Source organism: Dipodomys merriami, unplaced genomic scaffold (genome assembly GCF_024711535.1).
Source record: "Dipodomys merriami isolate MVZ:Mamm:240054 unplaced genomic scaffold, mDipMer1.0.p SCAF_35, whole genome shotgun sequence".
Classification (NCBI taxonomy): Eukaryota; Metazoa; Chordata; class Mammalia; order Rodentia; family Heteromyidae; genus Dipodomys; species Dipodomys merriami.
Genome location: NW_027205048.1, coordinates 7458355 through 7485201, shown reverse-complemented (window position 1 = coordinate 7485201; position 26847 = coordinate 7458355). Strand labels below are relative to the sequence as shown.

At 33.2% G+C, this 26847-nt stretch overlaps 1 protein-coding gene across 2 annotated transcripts in view; it reads right to left on the bottom strand.

Annotated features, from left to right (window-relative positions):
- Positions 1 to 26847, bottom strand: part of Atrnl1 (attractin like 1) — a 482593-nt gene that overhangs the window by 355672 nt on the left and 100074 nt on the right. For both annotated transcript variants that reach the window (XM_069988092.1, XM_069988091.1), the window contains exons 19-21: positions 23189 to 23326; positions 12803 to 12896; positions 6288 to 6340 (exon numbers count right to left, since the gene is read on the bottom strand). In XM_069988092.1, coding sequence (XP_069844193.1) covers positions 6288 to 6340; positions 12803 to 12896; positions 23189 to 23326 — 285 coding nt within the window. The remainder of the gene's footprint in view (positions 1 to 6287; positions 6341 to 12802; positions 12897 to 23188; positions 23327 to 26847) is intronic.

Sequence of the window (26847 nt, the reverse complement as noted above, 5' to 3'; positions counted from 1 at the left end):
CTGGGGTGTAGATACCAGTGTGAGGGGAGTGGGAGAATGGAGTGATGAAGGAGAGCAAATATGTTATGTGCATGCATGGAAATAGGATAATAAAGGTATTTAGATTAGTTTGGGAAGGAGGAAGTGAGAAGAGAGACAGCAAGAAAGAAAGTTTCTCTTATCAAGTTGTATGCAAGCCAGGTACTGGTGGTTCACACCTGTAATCCCAGCTACTCAGGAGCCTGAGATCTGAGGATTGTGGTTCAAGGCCAGTCCAGGAAACTCAGTGAGACTCTTATCTCAATAAACTATGAAAAAAAGCCAGAAGTGATGCTGTGGCTCAAGTGGTAGAGAGCTAGCCTTGAGCACAAAGAGACTAAGAGATAGCATCTAGACCTTGAGTTGGAGCCCCAGGACCAGAAAAAAAAAAAGATGCAAAATAAAACCCTTGTACAACTAATTGATGTCAACAATTAAAAGCCAAAAATAAACTGATGAATAAAGCACTACATAAGAAAGATTTAGGCAAGTAGTATTAAGTAAAAAGGCTATTTGCATAAAAGTTTAGAGTCCCAGGACTGGGAAGTTGGCTCAGTGGTAGAGCACTTGCCTTGCATGCCTGAGGCCCTGGGTTCGATTCCTCAGCACCACATAAGCAAAAAGAAAAAAGCCGGAAGTAGTGCTGTGGCTCAAGTGGTAGAGCACTAGCCTTGAGCTGAAGAGCTGAGAGACAGCACTCAGGCCCAGAGTTCAGGCCCCACGACCGGACCCCCCCCCCCAAAAAAAAGTTTAGAGTCCCAATAATCTACTAAACATATGCTTAATTGGGAAGTGATAATTAAAAACATATAGAAATGATGTTAGAACAAGAAATTCACTTATGAAGAAATATTCTGAGAACATTATATATTTGGGATGATAAACAAAAAGTGTTACATATCTGATACTTGTTTTTCAGCCAGACATATTCATTATTAAGAAAATAATATGCAGCAATAAAAAGAATCAGAGTGTTTATTGTAAATACCTGTATGTCTGTGATCCAAAATGTCAGTCATGCCAGGATCACCAAGTCAAACAATCTTGATTTGTTTATGCTACCTCAATAGCAATGCTAATTTCAGCTCATTTGTAAAGCAGAAGGCTTGTAATGTAAATTTTGTTTGAGAAATTTTACATATAAATAATTTAGAAGGAAATCTTACTTTTTCACTATGTTTATGATTCAGTTAATAATGTATATCACTTTGAAGTTAGTATTATCTACAACATTTAAGCAGATCTTGATCATAATCTCCCAAATACCAGTTGGATTATCTTATGAAAGTTAATTAACCTAATGAGACTCAATAGCAAAATAAGGATAAAACTCATGATAAGATATAGGAATTGTGTGTGTACAGAAGACTGCCATATAAATAAAATCATTTAATGAATGTTATTCTACTTTCTCATTCATGGCATTTGGCTCAGAATGAATTCTCAAAAATTTTAAATATGCGCATTTATTAATGAGTTTGTGAACATATACTTGACTAAGCTGAAGAATCTAAAAAGGATTCACATAAGTGTTGACAATATCAGTTGTGTTTAAGTAATAGTATGTTTATAAATATAAGTACTTACTTAGAAAGTTGTTTTTAAGTAAAGCATGTAAGTTAAGAATATCCATAGTTTCAATGTGTCACAGTAATATTTAACGATTAACTCCAGGAATATGCCGCAGAAAATAACTAAAACTGGTGTCTTTTGTTTTCTAATCCCCACCAAACTGTCTTAAAAATTGTAAAGAGAAAATTTATTTTTAAAATGAAATTTAAAATCAGTCTCTTTTTTTCCTTTATGTCAGTTATGGGGTATTGAACTCAGGGCCTTATGCCCTCATCCAGCTTTTTGTTTGTTTGCTCAGGGATGGTGCTTGCCACTACCACTTGAGCTACACCTGCAGATTCAGTTTTTTGCTGGTTATCTGGAGATTAAAGTCTTACAGATTTTTCTGCCTGAGTTGGCTTTGCAGCAAGATCTTCAGATCTCAGCCTCTTGAGTAGTTAGGATTATCATGTGCATTCTGCTGATCTCATAAACCTAACCTCTGATTGTAATTTGTTTTGTGTTGCACTGTTACTGGCTATTCATCATTTATTAATCATTTATAGCTATGCTATAATTAAATATCTATGAAAGCTGACTATAAGCCATACATACTTCAAAGTGTGAAATCTCAACAATAAAGTTCCTTGTGTTTACATAATTTCCATCTAACAAAATTTCATTTTACTTGAAAACCTAGACTCAATTAAATAAACGAGATAACTTCATATAGTATGAGTATTAGGATTTGAAAAAGAGATATGTGGTAGCATTGTTAGTAAATCTTAGGTAAGGTTTGAGATGTTTGTGACAGGATATTGAGACAGTAAAAATTCTTATAAAAATAAAAATGATATATAACATATCTTAGTCCATTCCATGCTATTATAACAGGTTTTCATGGACTGGTTGTTTATAATGAACAGAAATTTGGGGACTCACAGTTCAGGAGGCTAGGAAGTCCAACTTGAGGCCAGCATATGATTGAAGATCTTACTGCTATCTCATCCCATGGCAGAAAGCAGATATACTCATATAGGTTTTCTCTGATAACTTAATAGATCTTATTTAGCCATTTCTACTTAGTGGTTAAAAAGCCATATGAACGCTATACTGGCATTATGAGGGAAGCAAATTGCTCATACTAAAGTTAAATGGCATTGTTTTGTAGTGTAGTCACCATGGTGGTATCAATTTCTGCTGGGTCATAGGAAATAAAATATAGTCACACTGACTTGTGTTTAGGGGATGAATTCAATCAAACTGGTGCACAAGTCCTTACCAAGTGGCATTACAATAAAAGAGACAGTTTTTGCTTTTAAAAAGTCATAAGAAACAAATTAACTAATAAAATACATTAGTTTTAAAAAGTAAAATTCTGTTATTTGGATTTAGAACAAAAAATTCATTAAATGAAAGAATTTATTCGTTTTATTGTTTGCACTATTTGAATAACGTTGCCTTTTTAGTTATTGAGATTGGCATTTGGTTTTTAACTTGCAGCAATAATCATCTATTAGATGCATTACCACTCATGTACCAAAGAAAAGAAAAATAACAAATCTAAAACATAATATACTTATAAATAATGGCTTTTAATAAATGTTAGATAAATCAAAACAACTGAAGGGCTTCAAGTAAGATAAATAGGTAAGCAATCTAATCTTGTTTTTCTTAAAAGAAACTTAGGTAAAATGTGATGAGTAGCAAAGATTAGTCTTTAATATAAATAGTAATTGAATTCCTTACTCTCCAAACAGGTGCATATTATAATATTACCAGAAAATCTATCCTGACTTTGAAGGAACAATAGAAGTAAAGCAGTCATTTATCAAAGATCAAAATATAAGATGATTTAAAAAGAAAATGCTCAAAAACTGCTCTAGTTAGTAGTTTGGACATTATAGTTACAAAATAAATGCATAGTGATATAGAGTAGATGCAGAAAGAGACTTTAGGTACTCTAATTAGTTCTGTTCTTGGAAATATTTATATAATATTTCCACAATGCAGGTTAATATTCTATACTTAGGTTTCTTTGTTAAAATGGTTATTATAATTTAAAAGAATATAAGGAAAAACTTTTCTTTTCTATTGTATAGCAAGTGTTTTTTTTAAATTTACTGATGATACATTGAGTAATTTGAGATCTACAAGAGCCAATCAAATCAGATATCCTTACTAGAACCTTTTTGCAATGTGCATCAGGACAACTTGTAAAGTTTGAACACTTGGTAAGATTGTGTTCAGGATATAACTGCTAATATATTAAATATCAATTAAATTAACACCATTTTTCACTCATTTTTTAAGTTACAGTGCAGAACTACATATTAAATTTTGATCTAATCTTTAAATTACACTATCTCCCAGTAGCACTATTGCAAGTTCTTTCAAGTTCTTAACCTATGGTGTCATAACAAGTAGCAACACTGCCATCTAGTGTTCTATATTTTTAACATTTCTAAAAGGGAATACTGTAACAAGAAATGTGTTGTTCTATAGACACTGCATATATGTGGCTATTGAATAGTGCTATATATGTCCAAAAGATATGAATATTCAAAGCAGCATGCTTGAAATAGCCAAAGCCTATAACTAATCCAATGACCATCAACTTCTGTACAAAAAGTATTATGTCTATATAATGATTTTACCATTCATTAACTTAAAAAAACTAAAATCAATATATTAGCAAAGTAAAATACAAACTGCTATGACCATATAAACTGATGGTGAAAATATATTACAAATGAAATACTTATTGCCAAAAAATGATCAGCAAAGTAGGAATATAAGTTTCTTCAAGCTAATGAAAAAACTACACCATTCTTAAAGGGGAAAAATAAATGCTTTCCTTTTAAAATTAAGAAGACAAGAATGAATATTTGCATGTTTATATCTTTTAACCTAGCATTAAGAGATACTAGCTATTGCTGTAAGGTAAGATATAAAAGGCTGCCAGATAGAAAAGTAGAAATCAACAGCCATTATTTCGGAAACATAATAAGCCTAAATAGAAATTCTGACAGAAATATACTGAAAAGGCACTAGAATTAAAATAGGAGTTTAGCAATGCTATAGAATTAGAATCATACTTTCTTAAAAAACAAAATGTATTTTTTTATGTGTGTGTCTGCCAGTTCTACGGCTTGACCTCAAAACCTGGGCACTGTCCCTGAGCTTTTTTGCCCAAGGCTATCACTCTACTTGAGCCACCATTCCACTTCTGGTTTTTTGTGATTAATTGGAGGTAAGAGTCTCAAGGACTTTCCTGCCTAGGCTAGCTTCAAATTGCAATCCTTTTATCTCAATGTCCTGTGTAGCCTGGATTACAGGTATGAGCCACTGTACCCAGCAGTAATGTAGTATTTCTATAAACACTAACAAGCATCAAATATATGTGACAAAAAATGAAGACTTATATAGTGAATACTAAAATATATTACTAAGAAAGATAAATGAAACAATAATTTCTAAAAAGAGTTCTGTCATGTCCATGAATCAAGATTCAAAAGATATAAATTTTAAAGATTCTCTCCGTTCACCTGTGAATTCAGCACAACCCCAATTTCAATCTTATAAAGTGTTTTTGTGAAAACTGATAAAGAGTCTAAAATTCAATGTAAGTCCAGAGGAAATAAACAAAAGCTGCTCATGATGAAGATATAGAGGAAAAAAGAATGTTTTTACACTGTTGTTGAGAATATAAATTATACAGCAGTATGGAAATCATTATGGGGCTTCCTCAAGGAACTAAAAATAAAACTACCATATGATCCTTCTACACTTTTCATGGGCATATATATATCCAAAGAAATATAAATCAACATGCAAAAGAACTATCTGTTAACTCATGTTTATCGCATCCTTCTAGCCAAAATATAGAAAATGTTAATGTTCAACAACCAATAACTGGATAATGAAAATGTAGGGTATGTATGATTGTGTGTATATGCCTATGCATGTATATATATGCATTTATATATATATAGTATTATGCATACATGTATATATAATGGTGATGTATTTATCAGTAAAGAATGAAACTAACTTGTGTGTAGAAAATGGATGGAACTGGAGACACCATCCATCACCATCACTGTGTTCATCACAATAAGCCAAGCCTATCACATTTCACTTATATAAGGAATCTACCCTAAATAAATTACAATAATATGACATGATTGCAAACAGATAATGTTGTGAAAAGAACCAGTGGGTGACAAGGTGCACAAGAAAGGATGATGGAGTGTGAATATTATTAAAGTATAAATGTCTGAATATAAAACCATGAAAACTGTTAAAAGGTAGAGAGAGTAGGGAGAGTACAACAGATGGGGTAAATTTGATGAAAGTACAGAATATCCATGTAAATTATTCTAATAAAAATAAATTTCAAAATTCTAAAAATTAATCATAATGAAGATGAAATTAAAATTACAAGGATACATTCAAATCCTGTATTTTCTTCATGTTCAGAAAAAGACTTATTTTGTTTTACTTTTTAGAGTACAAAGTATGCACCAAATACTTCAGAGAATAAAGCAAAAAGATAATGCCTATCTTTAACAATGTATATGCTAATGACTTAATTATAAGATTTAAGAAACAAATTATTAGATGGTAACAAACTATTGTTATTCAAGATTACCTTTATCATCTGTAACTAGTAATATGAACATGAATAATTATTTTGAATGAAAATATATACTCACAATAACATGTTCCCCTAAGTGGATTGCCAACATAACGATTTTCAGAATCACATCTGTAAAAACACAAAAATTCATTTACTATTCACGTAACTCAAAGGCTAATTTGTGAGTGTTTTGTTGTTATAGCTGTCACTTTGATTGGGCTATGGATTGGGGAAGAGGAAATACTAATGATAAGTGGTCTAACACTTGAGCCACGCCAACAGTCCATATTGCATTGGTTATTTCAACTTCTAGTTTTACATCTGGACTGGCATGGGCTTTGACCTTCCTACTGTGCTTTCCTATGTCACTGGGAATGACAGATGCCAGCCACTGTGCCCTGTCATTGTTTAAGAAGGAATCTTGGAAACCTCTTTTGGCATGGGCTGACTTCAAGCAAGTAGGATTACAAGCTGTAGTCATTTTTCATTATGCCAAGAAAGTATTGAAACTGTACAATAAACATCTTAAAACCTACTATCATTAACTTAAAAAGTATAATTTATTCAAAAGAATAAACTGTAGGAAAGCTATAAAGGAGCAAGTGTAATAAAGGATACTGTGAAGTACAGGAAGCTGTTCACTATGGCTCAGGTAAGAAAAGGGAGTTGGCAAGATGCAAGATAAGCATCTGCACTCCTTTTACCAAGTTCATTTTCCTATCTCCCATTTCTTGTCCATTAAGGAAGACTACTTTCTACCACAAACACTGTTAGAAGACTGAGGAAGAAAAACAGAGTAACTTCTTTACAGCACTGCAAATGAGCTTAATAATATGAATCATTATGCTTCACAAGATGCAAATATGTTACCAACACATTGTAAAAACAAGAAATAAACAAAAAGATGTTTTCTTTTTTATTAGCCTTCGAAGTCTGTGTTAACCCTCAATGGTATTTTCTTAGAAAATACCATCCCACTGGTTATATATTTATGATGTAAAGTTTGATTGTATTACCATTTTTACCATATTTTCAGAATCCATTGTCTTTGGCCAAATCTAAACAAAGAAGTATCATTCATTATGGCACTCCTCTGAATGGATTTTTTTTTTTTTTTTTTGTCGGTCGTGGGGCTTGAACTCTGGGCTTGGGCGCTGTCCCTCAGCTCTTCAGCTCAAGGCGAGCGCTCTACCACTTGAGCTACAGCGCCACTTCCGGTTTTTCTGGTGGTTTATTGGAGATAGGAGTCTCATGGTCTCTCCTGCTCGGGCTGGCTTTGAACCATGATCCTCAGATCTCAGCCTCCTGAGTAGCTAGGATTACAGGCGTGAGCCACCAGCGCCCGGCTTCTGAATGGATATTTTAATCATAGTATTTGTGTTTGCCCAATATGGATGTCATTCCTTTTTGCCAGCTGACAGCACAGGAAATGCTTTCTTAAAATCATCTCTAATTTCTTCCATAAGGAATGAAATTGGGGGGGGGGGGGTAGGGGAGTTTAAAAGTACACCATAGATGATCAATTTTTATGGCTTCATACTGTATGTACTTACTAGGGTTTCTTTTTTTTGGGGGGGGGGGGGAGGGTCCGGTCATGGGGCCTGAACTCTGGGCCTGGGAACTGTCCCTCAGCTCTTCAGCTCAAGGCTAGCGCTCTACCACTTGAGCCACAGCGCCACTTCTAGCTTTTTTCTTTTTGCTTATGTGGTGCTGAGGAATCGAACCCAGGGCCTCACACATGCAAGGCAAGCGTTCTACCACTGAGCCACCTTCCCAGCCCCCATACTGTATGTACTTAACTGCTAATTTATTAACCATCCAATCTAATTCTTATCCCTTTCCAGATGGTTTTGCACAGGATAAGCCAATGTTCATGTCTCAAGTCCCACTATAGGTTCCTATTCTTTTTTTTTTTTTCTTTTCAGTCAGTTGTGGGGACTGAAGTCAGCCCAAGGCTAGCGCCCTACCACTTAAGCCACAGCACCACTCCCGGCTTTTTTCTGCTGAGGAATGGAAACCAGGGCCTCACACATGCAAGGCAGGCACCCTACCACTGAGCCACCTTCCCAGCCCCAGTTTCTATTCTTTTAAACCATTGTTTACTTTGGGGTCTCAGTTCAAACATTTCAAGACCCACAGGAATTATAGTTCGCCCAGCTTTTCTTCCTTTAATTTTAAAAGTGGGAGCAATATTCTTTCTAGTTACAGAAACTGTGAATGCTACAGCTAAGTTCATTTCTATTGCTTTGCTTTTAGTAATGCTATGTCCTCCTCTGTTTGCTATCTTCTTCTTTTTATGTTTTGCTATTGTAAAGATGACATACAGAGGATACGGTTACATAAGACAAGTAAAGAGTATGTTTCTTTTTGGATAATATTATCCCTTTCCATGCTCTCTCCCTTCCACGCACACCACCCCACCCTCCACTCACAAGTTGAATATTTCATTTTCAACATAGCACCCAGTGAATACCATTGCTGCATTTTTTCACCCTTTGTCCCTTTTTTCTCTATCTCCCCTTATACTCCCAGAGACATAAAATGAATAGAACAAAAAGAAAAAAAAAGAAAAAAACTCATTTCCATTTCCTGGAGTTTGTTTAGTTAAATATTTTATATGATCTGATTGCACATAGGCATTGTGAGATACTTCTAACTGTGTGTGAATGCCTATAAACCAGTATAAGCTATATCTTACATGCTTCCACATGTAAGAAAAAACATGTGCCATTTGTTTTTGTGAGCCTGGCTTACCTCAGTTAACATGATTTGTTCTAGATCCATTCATGTCCCTGAAAATGATATAATAGTATTCTTTCTAATGGCTGTGTAAGCTGGTTCCACATTTTTTGGATACAATCATCTTTTGTAGGCCAGCTGAGCTGTTTCTACAATGTGGCTATTGTGAAGAGTACAGCAATGAACATGATGTACAAGTGTCTTTATGATATCTTGGCATGTGATGTTCTGGTCTGGTTAGATGTCCAGGAGTGGTATGGTTGGGTCATAGGGAAGATCTATGTTTAGTTTTTTTAGGAAACTCCAGACTGCTGTCCAGAGTGGTTATACAGTTTACATTCCCACCAGCAACACAGGGTTCCTTTTCCCCATAACCCTGCCAACATTTATCGTTGTTCAAATTACAATGTTGGCCAATCTAACTGAGATGAGATAGAATCTCAGAGTGGTTTTGATTTGCATTTCCTTTATGGCCAGATCCCTGGGAACTCTTCTTCTGAGAATTCTCATTAGTTCTTTATTAGTTTGGGGAGGGGTTAGTTTTTTGAGCTCTTTGTTACTACCTTCTTAAACTAGAAAAATTTTACTCATTCCTCAAGTCTCAGCTCAAATAACCTCTGCTCAAAATTCTGTTATCCTTCCAAGATTAATCATTCTTTTCAGTAATCATTAATAATTTTTCCTTCTATTCCAATAAGTACATCTACTGAGCACTCAGAATGTGACACTGATGCAATGTTTCCTCACAAGATTCACTCCAATACAGGGTAGGGACAAGTACACAGTAATGGAACAAAGGAATTAGCAGACAGAGAAAGAACCAATTTCACTTTGCAGAGATTAGGAAAAAATGGGATGTATGACTAGTACACATAATGACAAACAATTTATCTAGTGAAATGGGAGGAGCTCATAGGCAAAATAAATCAATAAAATAACAAATTATTGATGAGAATTACAGTACACTAGTACTTAGACAAAAAACATGTATTATTGTTTTTCATTAACAGCATTAAGCACTAATTATAGTTTACTGGTATAAATGCATATCTCTGCTTCCTAAAAGAACACTTTTACAATGAAAATGTACTAGCAAATTAATTGCATTAGTGAGGACTCTATTCTTTACAACCCTACAATGAACAAGAAATAATAACAAATTCTATCTACAAATAATATCTACAAAATATTCTTTACAACTTAGTATTTCATTTATCCATGTTTATAAAGAACCATAAGGAAAGAAAATATACATTTTCATTTCAGAAGAATACATTTTATATATGTATATAAAATTCTATATATGTATGTTAAACCTTTCAACTTCATTATCTAAACCTATAAGTTCTGATTTAAACAATTAAACACTGTTGTCTTTTGTGTAGAAACCAAAGTATGTCACTGCAATACTAAATTATGTAAGAAGTAATTATTTGGTAAGTTATAGCTATATCATTTATGCAAAATACATGATAAAAATATTTAATAATTCTAGAATTAATATAATAATTAATAATAATTTAATGATAATAAAAATTTGAGGTTTTTCTAATCAAAGAAGAAATCCATAATTCACTTTTGTCTCATATGGTCTATAAAGAATATTTTTATTACTGGTACATAACAAATATAGAATTTAATCAACAGACATAGTGTTGCTTATGATCAGAATTGGTATATAATTTGAGGAAGTGAGGTAGGATGATGAAAGTCAAAAATAAAGAAGTGGGTCAAAGGGAGGTGAAGATGTTGAAGTGGTGACACAGACCAAGATGTACTGTACACATCAACTGCTTTTTCAGATGGCAAGAAATTCAACACATACCTAAAATTAAGAGAAGGGGGCCGGTTATGTAGCTTAGTGGTAGAGTGTGTGCCTAGCATACATGAAGTCCTAGGTTCAATTCCCCAGTACCACATAAACAAAAAAAAAAAGCCAGAAGGGGCACTGTGTCTCCAGTGGTAGAGTACTAGCCTTGAGCAAAAGAAGCTCAAGGACAGTGCCCAGGCCTTGAGTTCAAGACTGGCAAAAAAAAAAAAAGATAAAAGATGGGATGAGCTGGGAGGGGTGGATGAGAATGTTGAAAGGGGTGACACTGATCAAGATGTACTGTATTCATGAACAGCTTCAGTGAATGGCAATGCTCCTTTGTACAACTACTAAAACCAATGAAAAGATACTCCAAACAATGTAACATTCACATCTCCCCATTCATAAGGAAATGGAAAGACTTGGGAAAATTCATATTAAGTAAAGTAACCCAGACCCAAAGAAACATAGGCTCTATGGTTTCCCTCATTTGGAATAATTGGTATTTGTCTAGGATAGTCCTAGAAGACAATCACAATAACTCAATTGCTATGTACATATGACCACATAAGATGATGCTAAGTGAAATGAACTCTAAGATATGGAAATAAGATGTTTTCTTTGTTGTTATTGTTTTTAATGTACTTGTGAAGTTATTTCTTTTTCATTTTTTTCCTTTTGGTTTATTCCTTGTTGTTACTGTATTTGATTTTGGTACCCTGTGTCTTTTTTTTTTTTGTCAGTCAGGGGGCTTGAACTCTGGGCCTGAACTTTGTCCCTCAGCTCTTCAGCTCAAGGCTAGTGCTCTACCACTTGAGCTACAATGCCACTTCTGGTTTTCTGAGTGGTTTATTGGAGATAAGAGTCTCACGGACTTTCCTGCCCAGGCTGGCTTTGCACCTTGATCCTCAGATCTCAGCCTCCTGAGTAGCTAGGTTTACAGCCATGAGCCACCAGCACCCGGCCTGTGTCTTGTATACACATTTATCTGATTTGGGGAAGGGAAGGGGAACAACAAAATGGTGAAGACAAAGGACAAAGGGTGAATCAATGCAACTTTGATACTCATAAGACAGTATGTTGGAAATGAACTTTACAACTTGGGGGGGGAGGGACTGAAGAGGTAGGAGGAGAAAAATGAGAGAGGGTGTAACAATATTGAACAAGAAGTGTACTCATCGTACATATGTAACTATAACCCATCTAACTATCACCTAGACAATAAAATTAAATTTTATTTTAAAAAATTAAGATTTTTCAGGATGATGACAAAGCATTAAAACAAATGGAAATTGGTATCCATGACTACCCAATAAGGTTAGACTTCATCTTTGGGGTGGTAGTGGGGGCTGAGGGGGAAAGAATGTGACATTCTTCAAAGAATCAATTCCATGTGACTCTTGTGTGCCCTATGCAAACTCATAGGCCACATAATAATGAAGTTTTCTATACTTATAATATCCAACCTTTATTGCTGCAAAATATTAGAGGCCTTCTTTTATCTCATGTTATAAAATACTGATTTGGTTTGATTTTATGACTTTCCTTAGTAGGAGTATTCCCAAGGTCTAAAGTACTTTGAAGTCACTTTTAACTTTAGTGACTATGGAAAAAGAACAAAACTGAGATGTGTTTTCCTAAGCTTGAAAATTTGTATTACTTAAGTGGTTAATGAAAGACATAATTATCCTACCTTGAAATTTAGGAGATAATTTATAGCAAAAATATGTTTAATATCTTAGGATATATTATTTAAGAATAATTTTAAAATAAAAGATAATTTCCTGTGTTTAAGAGAATATCTACACATAAATGTTATTTGTACTTCTAAAAAATTCTTTATTAAATTTTCCTAGAATAAGATCATAATAGTACCACTTGTCAAATATTGTATATGTAATAAAAGCCTGTATTTGCACATAAAAATAGCTGAAGTTTAACTGGTAAAATACTAACTTAAAAGAGTAGCAATTATTTCTACAGTATAAATTTAATCCATAGAAGTTCTAAAACAAAACAAACACCCAAACATTTATACTTACAATTGGCATTGATCACCTTTTATTCCTTTGGTTGTACAGAAACATTTTCCTGTATGTAGATGACAAATATTTGCATGGCCACTACATGTACAAGCTATAAGGCAAACCAAAATATTATTACATTATTATTTTAATTATTATGTCATTTCCTCATGTCACTCATAACCATATGGACCATTCATTATGTTATTAAGAAGAGAATAATTCGATACATACTTAGATACACTAAATAAAATTCACTTCCTTTGCATATGTGATTGGTACATCTACTTAATTAAATAAGTTTCAATAGTTCCGGATGAAATAGACTAGCTTCAAATGTACATTTACAATGCCTAACTATGTGACAATTTACTTACTTGCTCTAGACTTAATTTCTTCATCTACAAAAGAAGAATGATAGTATTTAACTTTCAAGATTTATGTGAAAATATTGTAACTTAAATACATATCAAGTACTCATTAAATTCTATTAAGATGCCACTGCTACCAATACTAAAAATATCTATGTATTTGCCAAAAAATTATCATTTAATCTTCTGACATCATACTTAGTTTTATTACTTCAAATACTAAACTCATCCCATATTGCACATGGATATCTCATTATGATAGTCCCCATGTAAGAATCATTATCTAATTTCTCTTACTAATACAGTCATACATTGGATCTCCATGTTCAATTTCAAGGTTTATTCTCCAATCAAATGACATATTCTACAGTGACAAGGCTGATCAATAACCTTTTCAAAAACCTTTACTACAACTATTGTGTTCTTGCTTACAAGCTTCTAATAAAACTATTCTAGTGATAAATATGAAATAATATGGTCTACAAGGCACACATCAAAATAAGCTATACTCACTCAAATGTTCCCAACATTAAACATCATTATTCATCTTAAAATGTCTGTAGCAACTTTAATATGAATACCACTTAACCAATGTAACCTGATAATCACATGACTACCTCAACTGAAGTCTCCAAAATAAAATGGATCTTATATACCAAAAGTGGAGTTCAAGGTTAATTTGAAAATTGCTTTGTTCTGAAAGAATACAATAATAGTTTAAGGTTTTCAGTCTTGCCTTACTGAACTGAAGTTTTATTGGAATCTTTGATAGTAAAAAAAGAGTGAGTAAGGAAAATAATTAAGTTAGAATTGTCATAGGAAATTATTATAGGATATATCCAATATCCTAATGGAATGGCAGATTTTCCTCTGGTTCAAGTATCATGAGAAGAACTTCACATGATCTCACTGGACAGCTTAATATTAGTTGCCTTGAACCTAGGTAGGATATTAAAGAGACTCTCAATTTTTATTAAGGTAAGAATAGATAAGGCTACTGAACTGATATGGTAGACAAATATAAACAGCTACTGTTAGGCAGTGCTATCAATTCTGATAAAACAAAAAAAGAGAATAAAAAAGAGAAGTTGTAAGCACAGGAACAGAGAATGTATTTTCTCATCTTTGAGATCTGTACAAGCTGCAAAAGATCCCAAACACCACCTATTTAATATCACGTGTATAAGAAAGGATCAGAAGTTATTCATCTCTTACACAGAAGACCTTAGCCACAACTATGACATCTATACTTCTCACACAAAGTTATACAATTTTCTCCATTTTATAAGAAAGATAAAACCCAGCATCTAGAAAGGTAAGTCATCAGTAGAGCATGTTCTTATCATGTAGATGGTGCTGGGTTCAACATCCAGAACCAAAACTACAAGTTATCAACTCCTTAAAGGATGAAAATTCCCAGTTTAGAAAAAGAAAAGATACAGAAGAAGAGAGAAAAAATGTTGATTCAAAGTAAGTTTAGAAGTTTGAATTCTATCTAATCTACACAATTATTGTTTTTATTTAAGTATATTTTTTAAATTTTTATTTATTTATTATTGTGACAATACTGTACAGAGGGGTTACAATTACATGGGCAAGTTAATGAGTACATTTCTTATCAAGCATTGTAGCCTCCTCCTTTGTTTCCCCTTCTCATCCCTTCCCAGCCTCCCCTTGCCCCCCCCCCACCAAAGTTGTAAAGTTCGTTTTCGACATGACAACTTGTATTTCTCATTGTTGCAATGGGTCCACCTGTATTCTTATTTAAACGACTTGCTTTTCCCCTTCCCCACCACAAATTATACCGACATCAAATACAGTGAAAGCAGGGGTTATACTGTGGGGGAGGGACATACAAAGCAACAAAGAAATAATCTTATAAACATGTTAGAAACAAATGCATGAAAGAAAAAAAAAACATTTGAATACATCTTTTAGGGTTCATTTTCCTAACATCACCTTATCTGACCTTTTCTGCTTGACTCATACATATACTAGATATTGCAAATAAGGGAAACCATGGGACCTATGTTTCTTTGGGCTTGGCTTACTTCACTTAATATAATTTTTTCCAAGTCTTTCCATTTCCTAACAAATGGGGCAATGTCATTCTTTCTGATGGAGGCATAGAATTCCATTGTGTATATATACCACATTTTCTTGATCCATTCATCTACTGAGGGGCATCTGAGTTATTTAAGTATATTTTTGTGATGTAAATTCTTCATAATTCTTTATTTTAGCCAAGAGTGAGTCCAGAAAGCTGTGGCTCCAAGTGGTAGGGCACTACTAACCTTGAGCAAAAGAGCTCAAAGACAGCACTCAGGCCCTGAGATCAAGCCCTACAACCAAGAACAACAACAAAAAAAGAATTTACAAGAGTGAGTCTGGGATTCCATACATGGTAAGGAAAACACTATTCCAGTGAACACATTAAAGGAACAATAAGAGAGGAACACTATTGTGTTTCAATTACATACTATTATTCTTATTTATCCTATAAACTGTTTATGTTACCAAAAACAATAAAGAAAACAGAACAAGTGCTGTTATTATTTTGTAAAGTTGTTTATGGTGATAACTTTCAATTGCCTATATATATATAGATATATAATATATATCTATATATATACATATATTCTGCTTACAAAGCTGTTGGTAACATAAATAGTGTGATGAATGCAAATGAACTATTCCAGAAATAGTCCAACGCTACCAGTTTTATCAATCTATGTGGTGCTTGTAAACTAGCTTACCATGTCCCCCATCCAGAATTGAGCACTAGACTAAATTTTGTATTCATCAATTTCCTTTTTAAAAATAGTACACCTAAACAACTTACATTAAGTCTTCTATTAGTAAATGAAAATAGTTACAACAAATTCCCAAGAATAGAATCACACAGAGAAAAAAGAGGTCTCTACATTTTAAGAGAAATAGGCCAAGCATAAGGCTATAGAAAATAAGGCTGGCAGGGCTAGGAAGGTGGCTCAGTGGTAGAGTGCTTGCCTTGCATGCATGAGGCCCTGGGTTCGATTCCTCAGCACTACATAAGCAGAAAAAGCCAGAAGTGGGGCTGAGGCTCAAGTGATAGAGCGCTAGTCTACAGCTGAAGAGCTCAGGGACAGCGCCCAGGCCGAGTTCAGGCCCCACAACCAACCAAAAAAAAGAAAAAAGAAAAAAGAAAATAAGGCTGGTTAGAGAAATGAGAATGCCCAACCTTAATACACACAAGCTCACACACTGAAAAGCCTGACTCCCTTTGTAATGTGACCACACTAGGATCCACATGAGTACTTTCACAAAGGTGGCTGCGTTTTCAGAGATGCACAGATGTGAAAGTGAACCCAGGTCCCTTCTTCTTTCCCTATGGAATAACTATTGCACTGGATAGTGGCCATTGCAAAAGCAGCCTAGATCTCCATGAGATACTTAAATGACACTAAATTCACTCAGTACCTTGGACAACACCTCGGACAGCACCTCGAACAGCACATCAAGCTGTTTCTCACCAAGTTCTGATGATCATGGCTGTCTACAAGTTTGGCTTTCACTGCCCTGGGTAACCCTGCTCTGATACAATTGAACTTCTATTGACTCTTGCTGCCTCTCTTCACCAGGCCCATGGAAAGCTGCTCCCAGCCTAGCATTCTACAAACATCAACTCGTTTCTATAAAAACTTGGTTGAGAAAAAATTAAAGACACCACAAGTAAATTCATATTTTGTGTTCATGTATATGAAGAATTAATATTAGTAAGATAAATGAAAATTTGATGTACATATTTAATCCCTATCTGAATCCTAGTTGACTTCTCTGTAGAAACAGAATAGCTGATTGTAAACTTTACATATATCACAAAGATCTTTTAAAATAGAAAATAGAAAATTCAGATATTTCCATTTCAAATAATCCTGTAAAATCCAAAATAATAAACACATATAAACCTGGCATAAATGTGTATCAGTGGAATGGAATTGAGAGTACAAAATAAACCACTGTCCTTATGGTGTTAAAACAGCTTAGATATACATATACAAAAGAATGCAGTTAAATCCTTACTTCACACCTTGTACAAAAATGCATTCAAAATAGTAGGAGAAAAACAAAGGAGGGGGTAAAAATATTCGACAAGAAACGTACTCATGTAACTGTAACCCCTCTGGTACAGAATATTTACAATAAAATAATTTTTTTAAAAAATAGTAAGAGACATAAATGTAAACACTTCTATTTAAAAAAAAAAACTTCTAATAGAAAACATACAAATAAATCTTTGGACATTACTTTTGTCATTTGTTTTCAGATCCAGCCTACCAAATTTAAGCAACAACAGGAAAAAGAAAACTGGAATTCATCAATCTTAAAAACTATGTTTATTCACTAAATAAAAAACAATAGGACAAATGTTTTAGAAATTATGTCTCATTTGTATACAGACTATAAAGAATAATTCAATAACAGATAAATTGCTCAACTATAAATTCAAAAATATCTAAATTAATATTATTCCAAAGAAAACAAAAATAAATAACCAATAAACATAGAAAAGGGTTGTACAATTCATTAGGGAAATGAAAATCAAAATCTTAATTAGATACCATTTAACACTTACTAGGAGATGGCAATAAAGGCAACAGTGTTTTAAAGAATGTAGAAAACTGGAACCCATGTAAACTACTAGTAGAAATGCAAGCCAGTATAGCTACTCCTAAAAATATTTTGGCAGTGAATCAAAACACTACAGAGTTAATATATGTCCCAAAAGATCTACTTCTAGATACATCCTCATGAAAAACCAAAGCGTATTTCCATGATAAAAATCTGTAAATAGTTGTAGTACCATTTTTTATAATAGCAAAAAGTAGAAGCAATCTAATTAACTGTTAAGCAGATAACACAATATTCTATAATGAAACCACTGAATATTATCAGACAATAAAAATGAATGAGTTTTGGTAAATGCTAGAATATGAACTTTTAAAACATCTTACTATAAGACAAAAGATAGTTATCAAAGATCACATATTCCATGACTTTACCTATACAAAACGTCCAGACTAATAAACTCTTAAAAAGTGGATTGTCAATTTCCTATATCTGTCATAGGCAGGTTTAGAAGGCAGAGGAGTAAGGGAAGTGATTGTTAATGGATATAGGTTTTTTTGGAGGGGTGACGAAAATGTTCTAAGATAAAACTGTGATTATGGTCTTTAGAATATATGTATTAGGCCTAAAAAAAGGTGGTTTAAGTTCAAAATATAGATCACAAAAAAATACCACATAGATCATAAGCTTTTGCTAGCTATTATTTCTTTGGAAAATAACAATTGATATAAATACATTCAAATACAGAGTAAGTTTCAAAACAGATTTCGAAGCCTGGTTTTTACTAGAAGAGATTTGTATACAAATGCATGGTTTTATGCTTCATAAAAGTTATTTAAATAAATGTGAATACATTCTTTTGTTTGTAGAATTAATTATGCAAATACAAGATGATGAGAATTGCACAAACAAAAGATAAGGTGTGGAATTGTGAGAAATAACAAAAATTAATCTGAATCAATAAAGGGCCATTAAAATATATTGATAATATGTAACTTATTAGATAATGAATAAGTCATTACATTTTTTAATTAATCTACACAGCTTAAAATTAATAGTGACTTATATTCAAAAGTTCACTTTAAAAGGTACAAATTAATGTTTTTAAACCTGGATAAACATTTTTATCTTTTATTATAGAACTTGATATGTTTATGCTTTCAGAGTTTCTTAAAAGAATTATTATTGTATAGTATCTTTAATAATTTCTGAGACAAAAATGCATTAAAATACCTTTTATGTGAGCTCATTTTCAGAGAATTCCCATATGGCACTATACTTCAGAGTAAAATAGCACAAATACATTTTAAATTCAATTGTTTTAAATTTATACTTCATGACAGTTTTTAAATTATTCTGTTGTTGTCAGCATTTGAGACTGTTTTTATGCTGAATAAGCACCTATGAAATCATCCTACAGTGGCCTTTTGTTTGAGAAATTTTATATGATGATGACTTTATAGCCTAAATATACTCTAGAGAGACATAACATGGTCATGTGATTTTTGTCTCCCCCCACAATGTAAAGTTGTAATAGCAACTCATAAGCAAAACTAAACAATAAAAATAAAAAATGTCATAAGATTCTACCAACAAGTTACATATAAAAACATACACTTTACAAACATGAATTCAGACCACACATGGTAGTTCTAGCACTTGAGAAGGAAAAGTAGGAGACTTGTTTGTTCAAAGTCAGCCTGGGATACATAGTGAAACCCAGTCTTAGAAAATAAAAGGAAATATGGGCTGGGAAGGTGGCTCAGTAGTAGAGTGCTTGCCTTGCATGCCTGAGGCCCTGGGTTCAATTCCTCAGCACCACATAAGCAAAAAGAAAAAAGCTGGAAGTGGCGCTGTGGCTCAAGTAGTAGAGCGCTAGCCTTGAGCTGAAGAGCTGAGGGACAGCGCCCAGGCCCACAGTTCAGGCCCCACAACTGGACCCAAAAAAAAAAAAAAAGGAAAGGAAATAAACATGAAACCAAAGAGTAGGCAATGGCAGTACTTGTTTCAAAGTCAAGATGTGCCTATTCTCTCAATATCATTTCACTACTGTCACATGCATGTCCCATTAGCTCCTAGACGTTAGTAGGCCGTGTTGATTTAATTGTCTTTAAATTCTCCTAGCATAGTTATATTTCATGAAATATAATTATATTATCTATTAGATTTTAAATATAGTAATAATTTTGGGAAAGACAAAAGTGTAAACCAATAACCATATGATTTAAACTTCTATTCTTAAGGACTGCTAAGAGACTCATCAACCATGTGACAGTTTTGTTGGAAGCCCTAAATTTCAGCTTATGCACCAGGAATAATTCCATGTCCAGGACATTATTGATAAAGGAAGATTCACCTAATGTGCTACTGTGAAAGGCTTCCCAGACTCAGTTCTACAGCAGACCCTAAGTACAGCTATGGAACTTGTCTCTAATCTCCGCACAAGCAGTTAGAAACAATTCTGCTCAAACACACACCCACTATGAGACAGGTCTATTTGAGTTCCTAGGACAGGCTTACCAACCTAGGTTCTACAGAAGACCCTAAAATGGCTGGGGATTTAGGATGCAGTGTTTCAGTGTTAGAATAGTTCAGTAACATCTGAAGGGGTATATGTGTGTCAGTCCCCATGCAAGATGACCCATTTACCTAAGTCCTACTCCGAATCTTTAAAAAGCTCAGTCAATGTACACCAGCCCCACTCAACTGTGATGAAAGTACATCTGTCTGCCAATTATCCATCCAATAGGCATGCATATCTATTACTCCAGATCTTGGATCTGCAGCTGTTGATCCTGAACAGCACTGGGACTCATTTCTAGACACTTTCTCACACAAACTGGGCAGTAATGTCAGCCCAACAAACCCCACATAGATCTAGCAGGAACCCAAAGGAAGCCACATCAGTCTGAACACATAGTAACAAGCCTGCTTCCTGCAGAACATAAACTAGATCCTTGTACAGCACAACTTCACAGTCCATCAAGGGCCCAAAGAGTATCTGTGGATCTAGGGACCACTAGAAGCTCTGATGAGAGGCCCATCATCTGTGAACACATTGTGGGCAAAGCAACAGTCACATGATCAAGCTCCAAACACAATCCACTGTAATATAGCTTGCCTATGTGTAATTCCTGTAACAAAATTTAATTTGAAATAACTGAACTCAACTTAAATTTAGCATAGAATTGCCATCCCCAAAGGGGAACAAATTTCTCAAAGCATTTTTCCAGTTAGAACAATAAAACCTACCCTATTAATTTTAAAAATCTGTTCCATTTTATCATATGAACAAAATAGTAAAATAATCATGGCATTGCACTTGGCAATAGATTCTTAGGTACAACACCAAAAGTTTAAACAACAAAAAGAGATAAATAAATCTGGCATCATCCAAATTGAAAGCTTTTCTCTTTTTAAAAGGCAACTACAAAATAGGAGAAACTATTTGAAAATCATATATGATAAAAGCCTGCTATCCACATTATACAAAAAATGCTTAAAATCAAACAGCAAAAACAAAACACAATTTAAAAAATAGCACAAAAATGTCTCTAACAAAGATACACAAATGAAAGATACACATGAAAATAACCATGGACTACACAATATTTATAACATATCTTCACAGAATTACAGTGGCCAAAAGGTAGAACAAATTCAAGTATCTAACAACAGATAAATTACATAAATGAGTAAGTAAAAGCATTCAATGGGACATTACTCAGCCTCAAAAAGAGAAGATTTTCTGATACATGCTACCAACTTGAATAATTTTCAAATATATTATACTTAGAGAAATATGCCAGTCACCAAAAAACAAATATATAAATATATATGTATATAATAGGTACATGTATAAATATATATTATATTTCTAAACATATACAGATAGATATTCTCATATGAGATACTTAAAGCAAACAAGTTCAGAGACATTAAGTAGAATGGTGGTTGCCAGGAGCTAGGACAGAGAACCAAATGAGTTTTCAGTTTTACAAAAGAAAAATGTTTTGAGGGAAAGAGGGTGATGATGTGCACATGACAAATGAATGAACTTAATATCATTGAACTGTAAAGTTAAAATAGCTAAAATAATTCCATGGGATGCTGTACTTTACCACAATTTAAAAAATTTTCTAATGAATGAAGTATTTGAGACTACTTTCCAAGAAAATATAGCCAATACACATCAAACAACATTCAACATCATTTAGTAATTGCAGAAATGCAAAATAAAATACAATGAAATACCACTTAATTATGATGAAAATGAGCCAAATAAATTTTTTAAAAAGTGTTGGTGAGGATGTGACAAAACGGTCATCTGCATTGCTGATAGAAATACAAAATGTTGCAGCCACTATGGAAAATAATTTGGTAGCTCCTTAAACCCATAGACATAGGCTAGGTGGGAGAAACTCATGCTTGTAATTCTGGCTACTCAAAATACTGAAATCTGAATATTTATATTAGAAATAGGCCATTGCAAACAAATCAATGAGATTCATATCTATAATTAACCAGCAAAAGGGTAGAAGTGTGGTTCAAGTGGTAGAATACTAACCCTGAGTAAAAAAGAATTAAGCATATTGTAAGGCCTTGAGTTCAGGTTCCAGTACTCCTCTACCACCAAAAAATTTAAAAAAAAAACAAACCACAAACTTTCCACATAGCATGACATTTTTACTCTTCATTTTCACTGAAGCAAGAACCACGAAAGTCTCCAAATTATAGATGTGTGCATCTCTTGTTGCATGTTGACCCATAGCTTATCTCATGTTTCCCTTATTTGCAATAACTAGTATATGTCTAGGACAAGCAGAAAAGATCAAAAGCTATGTACATATGACCATATAAGATGATGTTAAGTGAAAAGAACCCCAAGATAGAGACACAAGTGGTTTTATATTTCTTGCTGTTGTTTTTAATGTACTTATAATGTACTATGTGATTTTTTTGTTTCTTTTGTATGTTCTTCCCCCATGGGGAAGAACTGTTTTCACTGTATTTGATTCCAGTGCCCTAAATCTTGTATACACATTTTTCTAATTTGGGGAGGGGAAGGGAAATAACAAAATGCTGAAATAAGGATATATGTTGACCTGCTGTAACAATGAGTTGTACAAGACACTATGTTGAAAATGAACTTTACAACTTGGCGGGGTGGGAGGAGTTGGGGAGGTGGGGAGGGAAGGGATGGTAGGGGAAAAACAAAGAAGGAGGTAACAATGCTCAATAGGAAATGTACTCCTTACCTTACTCATGTAACTGTAAGCCCTCTATTCAATATTTTTACAATAAAAAATACAGAAAACAAACTGGCTGATTGAACAAAAAAAAAGAAATAGGGTCTCTACAACAAGTACCTCTTCGTCAATTTTCATTTTTAAAAGAACACTAAAGTAAAAGACAAAATATTCACCTGTACATTGTCCACCATTGGTTGGGTCTCCATAATAACCTGGCATGCAGTCTTGGCACTGTTTTCCCGTGGTGAGATTTTTACACTGTTCACACACATTAGTATTGATACAAGTGCTATGTCCATTACATTGGCAAGCTAAAGGAAACAGCAAAAAACATAATATCTAAGTAATGATAAGAAATAAAACAGTTGTAAACACAGAATTTATTTTAAAACTTTGGATTCTATCAATGTGATATTTACAATTTTCTTAATGTGTAACACATGGATTAATATATTAAGGCAAAATGATATATATAAAATATATAACATACTGTGTGCTAAGTTTTGCTTATCCTTTATAAAATGTAGGAGTGAGCAACTATATGTAACATAAAACTATACCTAAGAGAAAATACTTAAAAATAATCCTTAAAGAATATAACAATGCATCTTAATTATATATACATGTAATAAAAAATCGATAAACCCAGAAAATACATGCCAGTAGATTCTTGCTTCAAGAAAATGAACAAAATGAGAAAATAGCAAAATGAACAAAACATTATTCTAATTAACTTGAATAAATATGTATCTTCTTTAGGCAAGAAAAGTTTGAAACATTAACAAATTCTACTCAAATTTTAAGTAACTAGAACCAGATTAACAATATGGGTTATTTTTATGTGTTGATGAATGAGATTTTTACTATTTGTTTTCATGTTGATATTACAGAAATATTCCTCAATTTCAGGTCAAGTTCATATATGGAAACTCATACTCTCAGTGGTCAGTGGCAATTCAGAATAATACTGACATAGTTTGGTAGATGCTTAATAAAAGCATCATAGATATATGCTAACAAATCATCTTTGTGAAACTGAGAAAATTTTTGTTTTAAAACTACATTACATTTTAACAATTAAAGGGAAATTTAATACCAACAGAAAAAGTTATGTTAGATTAAAACAAGGTACAAAACATACTTAGGATAGTCACAATTCTGTTTAAAAATTTTATTAATTTAATGAGAAAGTTAATGATGGTAAACAGCCTAGTAAGATTATTCTGCATCATCAAAAACAAATTTATATAACTTTTATAAGAAACATTACCAAAAAATTTAACATTTAATACTGTGCTTAAGAAAGTTGTTACTGGTTGTAGCAACTTTATAATACCACTAATTAATTCACTTAGGTAAAAACAAAATTTATTGAGTGTCCATTGTATGTAAAGTATTAAACAAAATAAGAAATAGGTAATTATATAAGCACCTTTGTAAAATTTCCCACCCATTTAAAAATCATAGAAAAAAGTGCCTTAGCTTCTGAATAAGAGGGCTGATATTAGCTCTTATATTTAACATCTTTTTCATGTATTTCCACTGAAATAATAGAGAAATGTGCCAGAAATGGGCATTTTGTAGTGTTAGCTACACAAACAAAACTAGACAGTAGTAACCTACAGTATCTTTCAAAATTAAAAGAGAATGTTAAAATAAAATTAGTCTGTCCACTTTCCCTGTGCCAATGATATAAAATCTGAAGACAAAGGTTAGAGCACAAGGCGGCTGGGAAGCACATCAATGGGAAGCACTTCAATATGGCTGCTGGAAAGTGTCATCAGTACGGTTTTATATAGTGGACACATCAAACAGAAAGCTAGTATAAATTAGACCTAACTTGAGGAAAAATTTCTAGCAAAGAAAACTGGACAGTTTTATAGCTAGAATAATACCAATGCAAAAAAAATACTATACAGAAAGCTGAACCCTGGCAGGATGGTTGTATCAAATAAGAAGAGAGAAAGAATATGCTAGTAAGCCTATGATTATGTTTCATTAACCACAACTATGAGAATGCTGGGCCAATATGTAATGTAAGCTTATATAAAATAGTTTGTCCAGGACTCATTATTACTGCAAAGGTTCCAATACCTCTAGTAGTAGAACATGAATAAAACTAAAAGTAAGGCATCTATTATGTTTAAAAGCCCAGATGGCTCTTCATTTATAGATACACAAACAAAAAAATCAAAATAAAACACAATGCCAAATTAAGCTCTGATATACAAATTAAGTGCATCATTTTGAGAAATGTGAACTTTCTAAAACAAATGTGCAACACTTAAAAATATCAACATTCTCACTAAATTTCAATAATGCATTGAAAATCAAGACAAAAATTTATCTAATATAGTTTTTAGGAAAAATCCTTAAAACAAGGAGACTTAAGACAGGTTAAGAATGAAGCAAAGATTCAAAACAATAATGCAAAATGTAAATAAGTAGTAAAATTTCACTATACATGAGACAAAACAGCACTACAAAGCATGGGTTTCAAAATCCAGCAAGGACAAAAGATATAAATGCTTCTGTCGTCAAAGAAGAGAGCTAAACTGAACCATTTTCATGAAGTGAATTTATGAACTGTAACCTCTGTCAAAAACTATTCTACAAGAATAAAACATATAGGATAAAAATTTCCTGCCTTATCACCTCTATTCATCATGGTACTAGAGGAAATTATGAAAAGGAAAATCTGACCATGGAAAATAGGTAACAAAACAAAAATAAAAAAATAATAAAATAAATAAATAAATAAATAAAATAAAATTTGGGTAAAAATTAAATAGAAAAAACTGCTGCATGCAGTGGCTTAAGCCTGTAATACTAGCTACTTAAGAAATGAAGAGATCTTACATTGAGGCCAGCTCAGTCATAAAAGTTCATGAGACTTTACCTAAACCAATGTCTGTGTGCAGTGGTGTGTGCCTGTTATTTCAGGCTACACAGGGAAGCACAAATAGGACTGCAGCCAAAAGTAGCCCTGGCATAAAGAAAGACCCTATCTCAAGTAGAAGTAATGGAAAAAGGGCTCAAGGTATCACTCCAGTGATACTACATGAACTACAAGTTCAAGGCCCAGAGTTTAATACTAAGAAGCATACAGAAAAGACAAATTCCAGAAGGAAAATTATTTGCAGATCACATGGTCTTAAAAATAGCTAGTGCTAAACTCTATAAGAAGTTATTTTTATTAATAAATTAGTTAAATGGTGTTTTAACAACAATCATTTATAGAGAAATAACTGTATTTCTATACACTTGGATAGAATAATAGTGAATTTAAGAAAAAGCTCCATTGGCAATATCATTGAAAAATATAAAACACAAAATCCCTATAATCACATTTAACTAATAAAAGTCAGGGCAGGGGTAACACTAAAAATACCTCTAAAACAATAAAAATAAATCCTGAGCTGGGAGCCAGTAGCTCATGCCTGTAATCCTAGCTACTCAAGAGGCTGAGATCTGAGGATCACCATTCAAAGCCAACCCAGGTAAAGGAAGTCCATAAGACTCTTATCTCCAATTAACAACCAGAAAACCAGAAGTGGTGCTCAAGTGGTAGAGTGCTAGCTTTGAGCTCAAGAGCTGAGGGACAGCACCCAGGCCCAGAGTTCAAGACCCATAACCAACTAAAAATAAATAAATAAACAAATAAATAAACAAATAAATCCTGTGTTCACGAATCGGAAAATAAAATTGCTAGTAATAACTCAAATCAAATTGACATACAAATTCAGTGCAATGCCAACCAAAATTCAATAATTTTTTCCAAAAAATAGGCAAGCAGACTTTAGAATTAAAATGAGAGATACAAATATATACA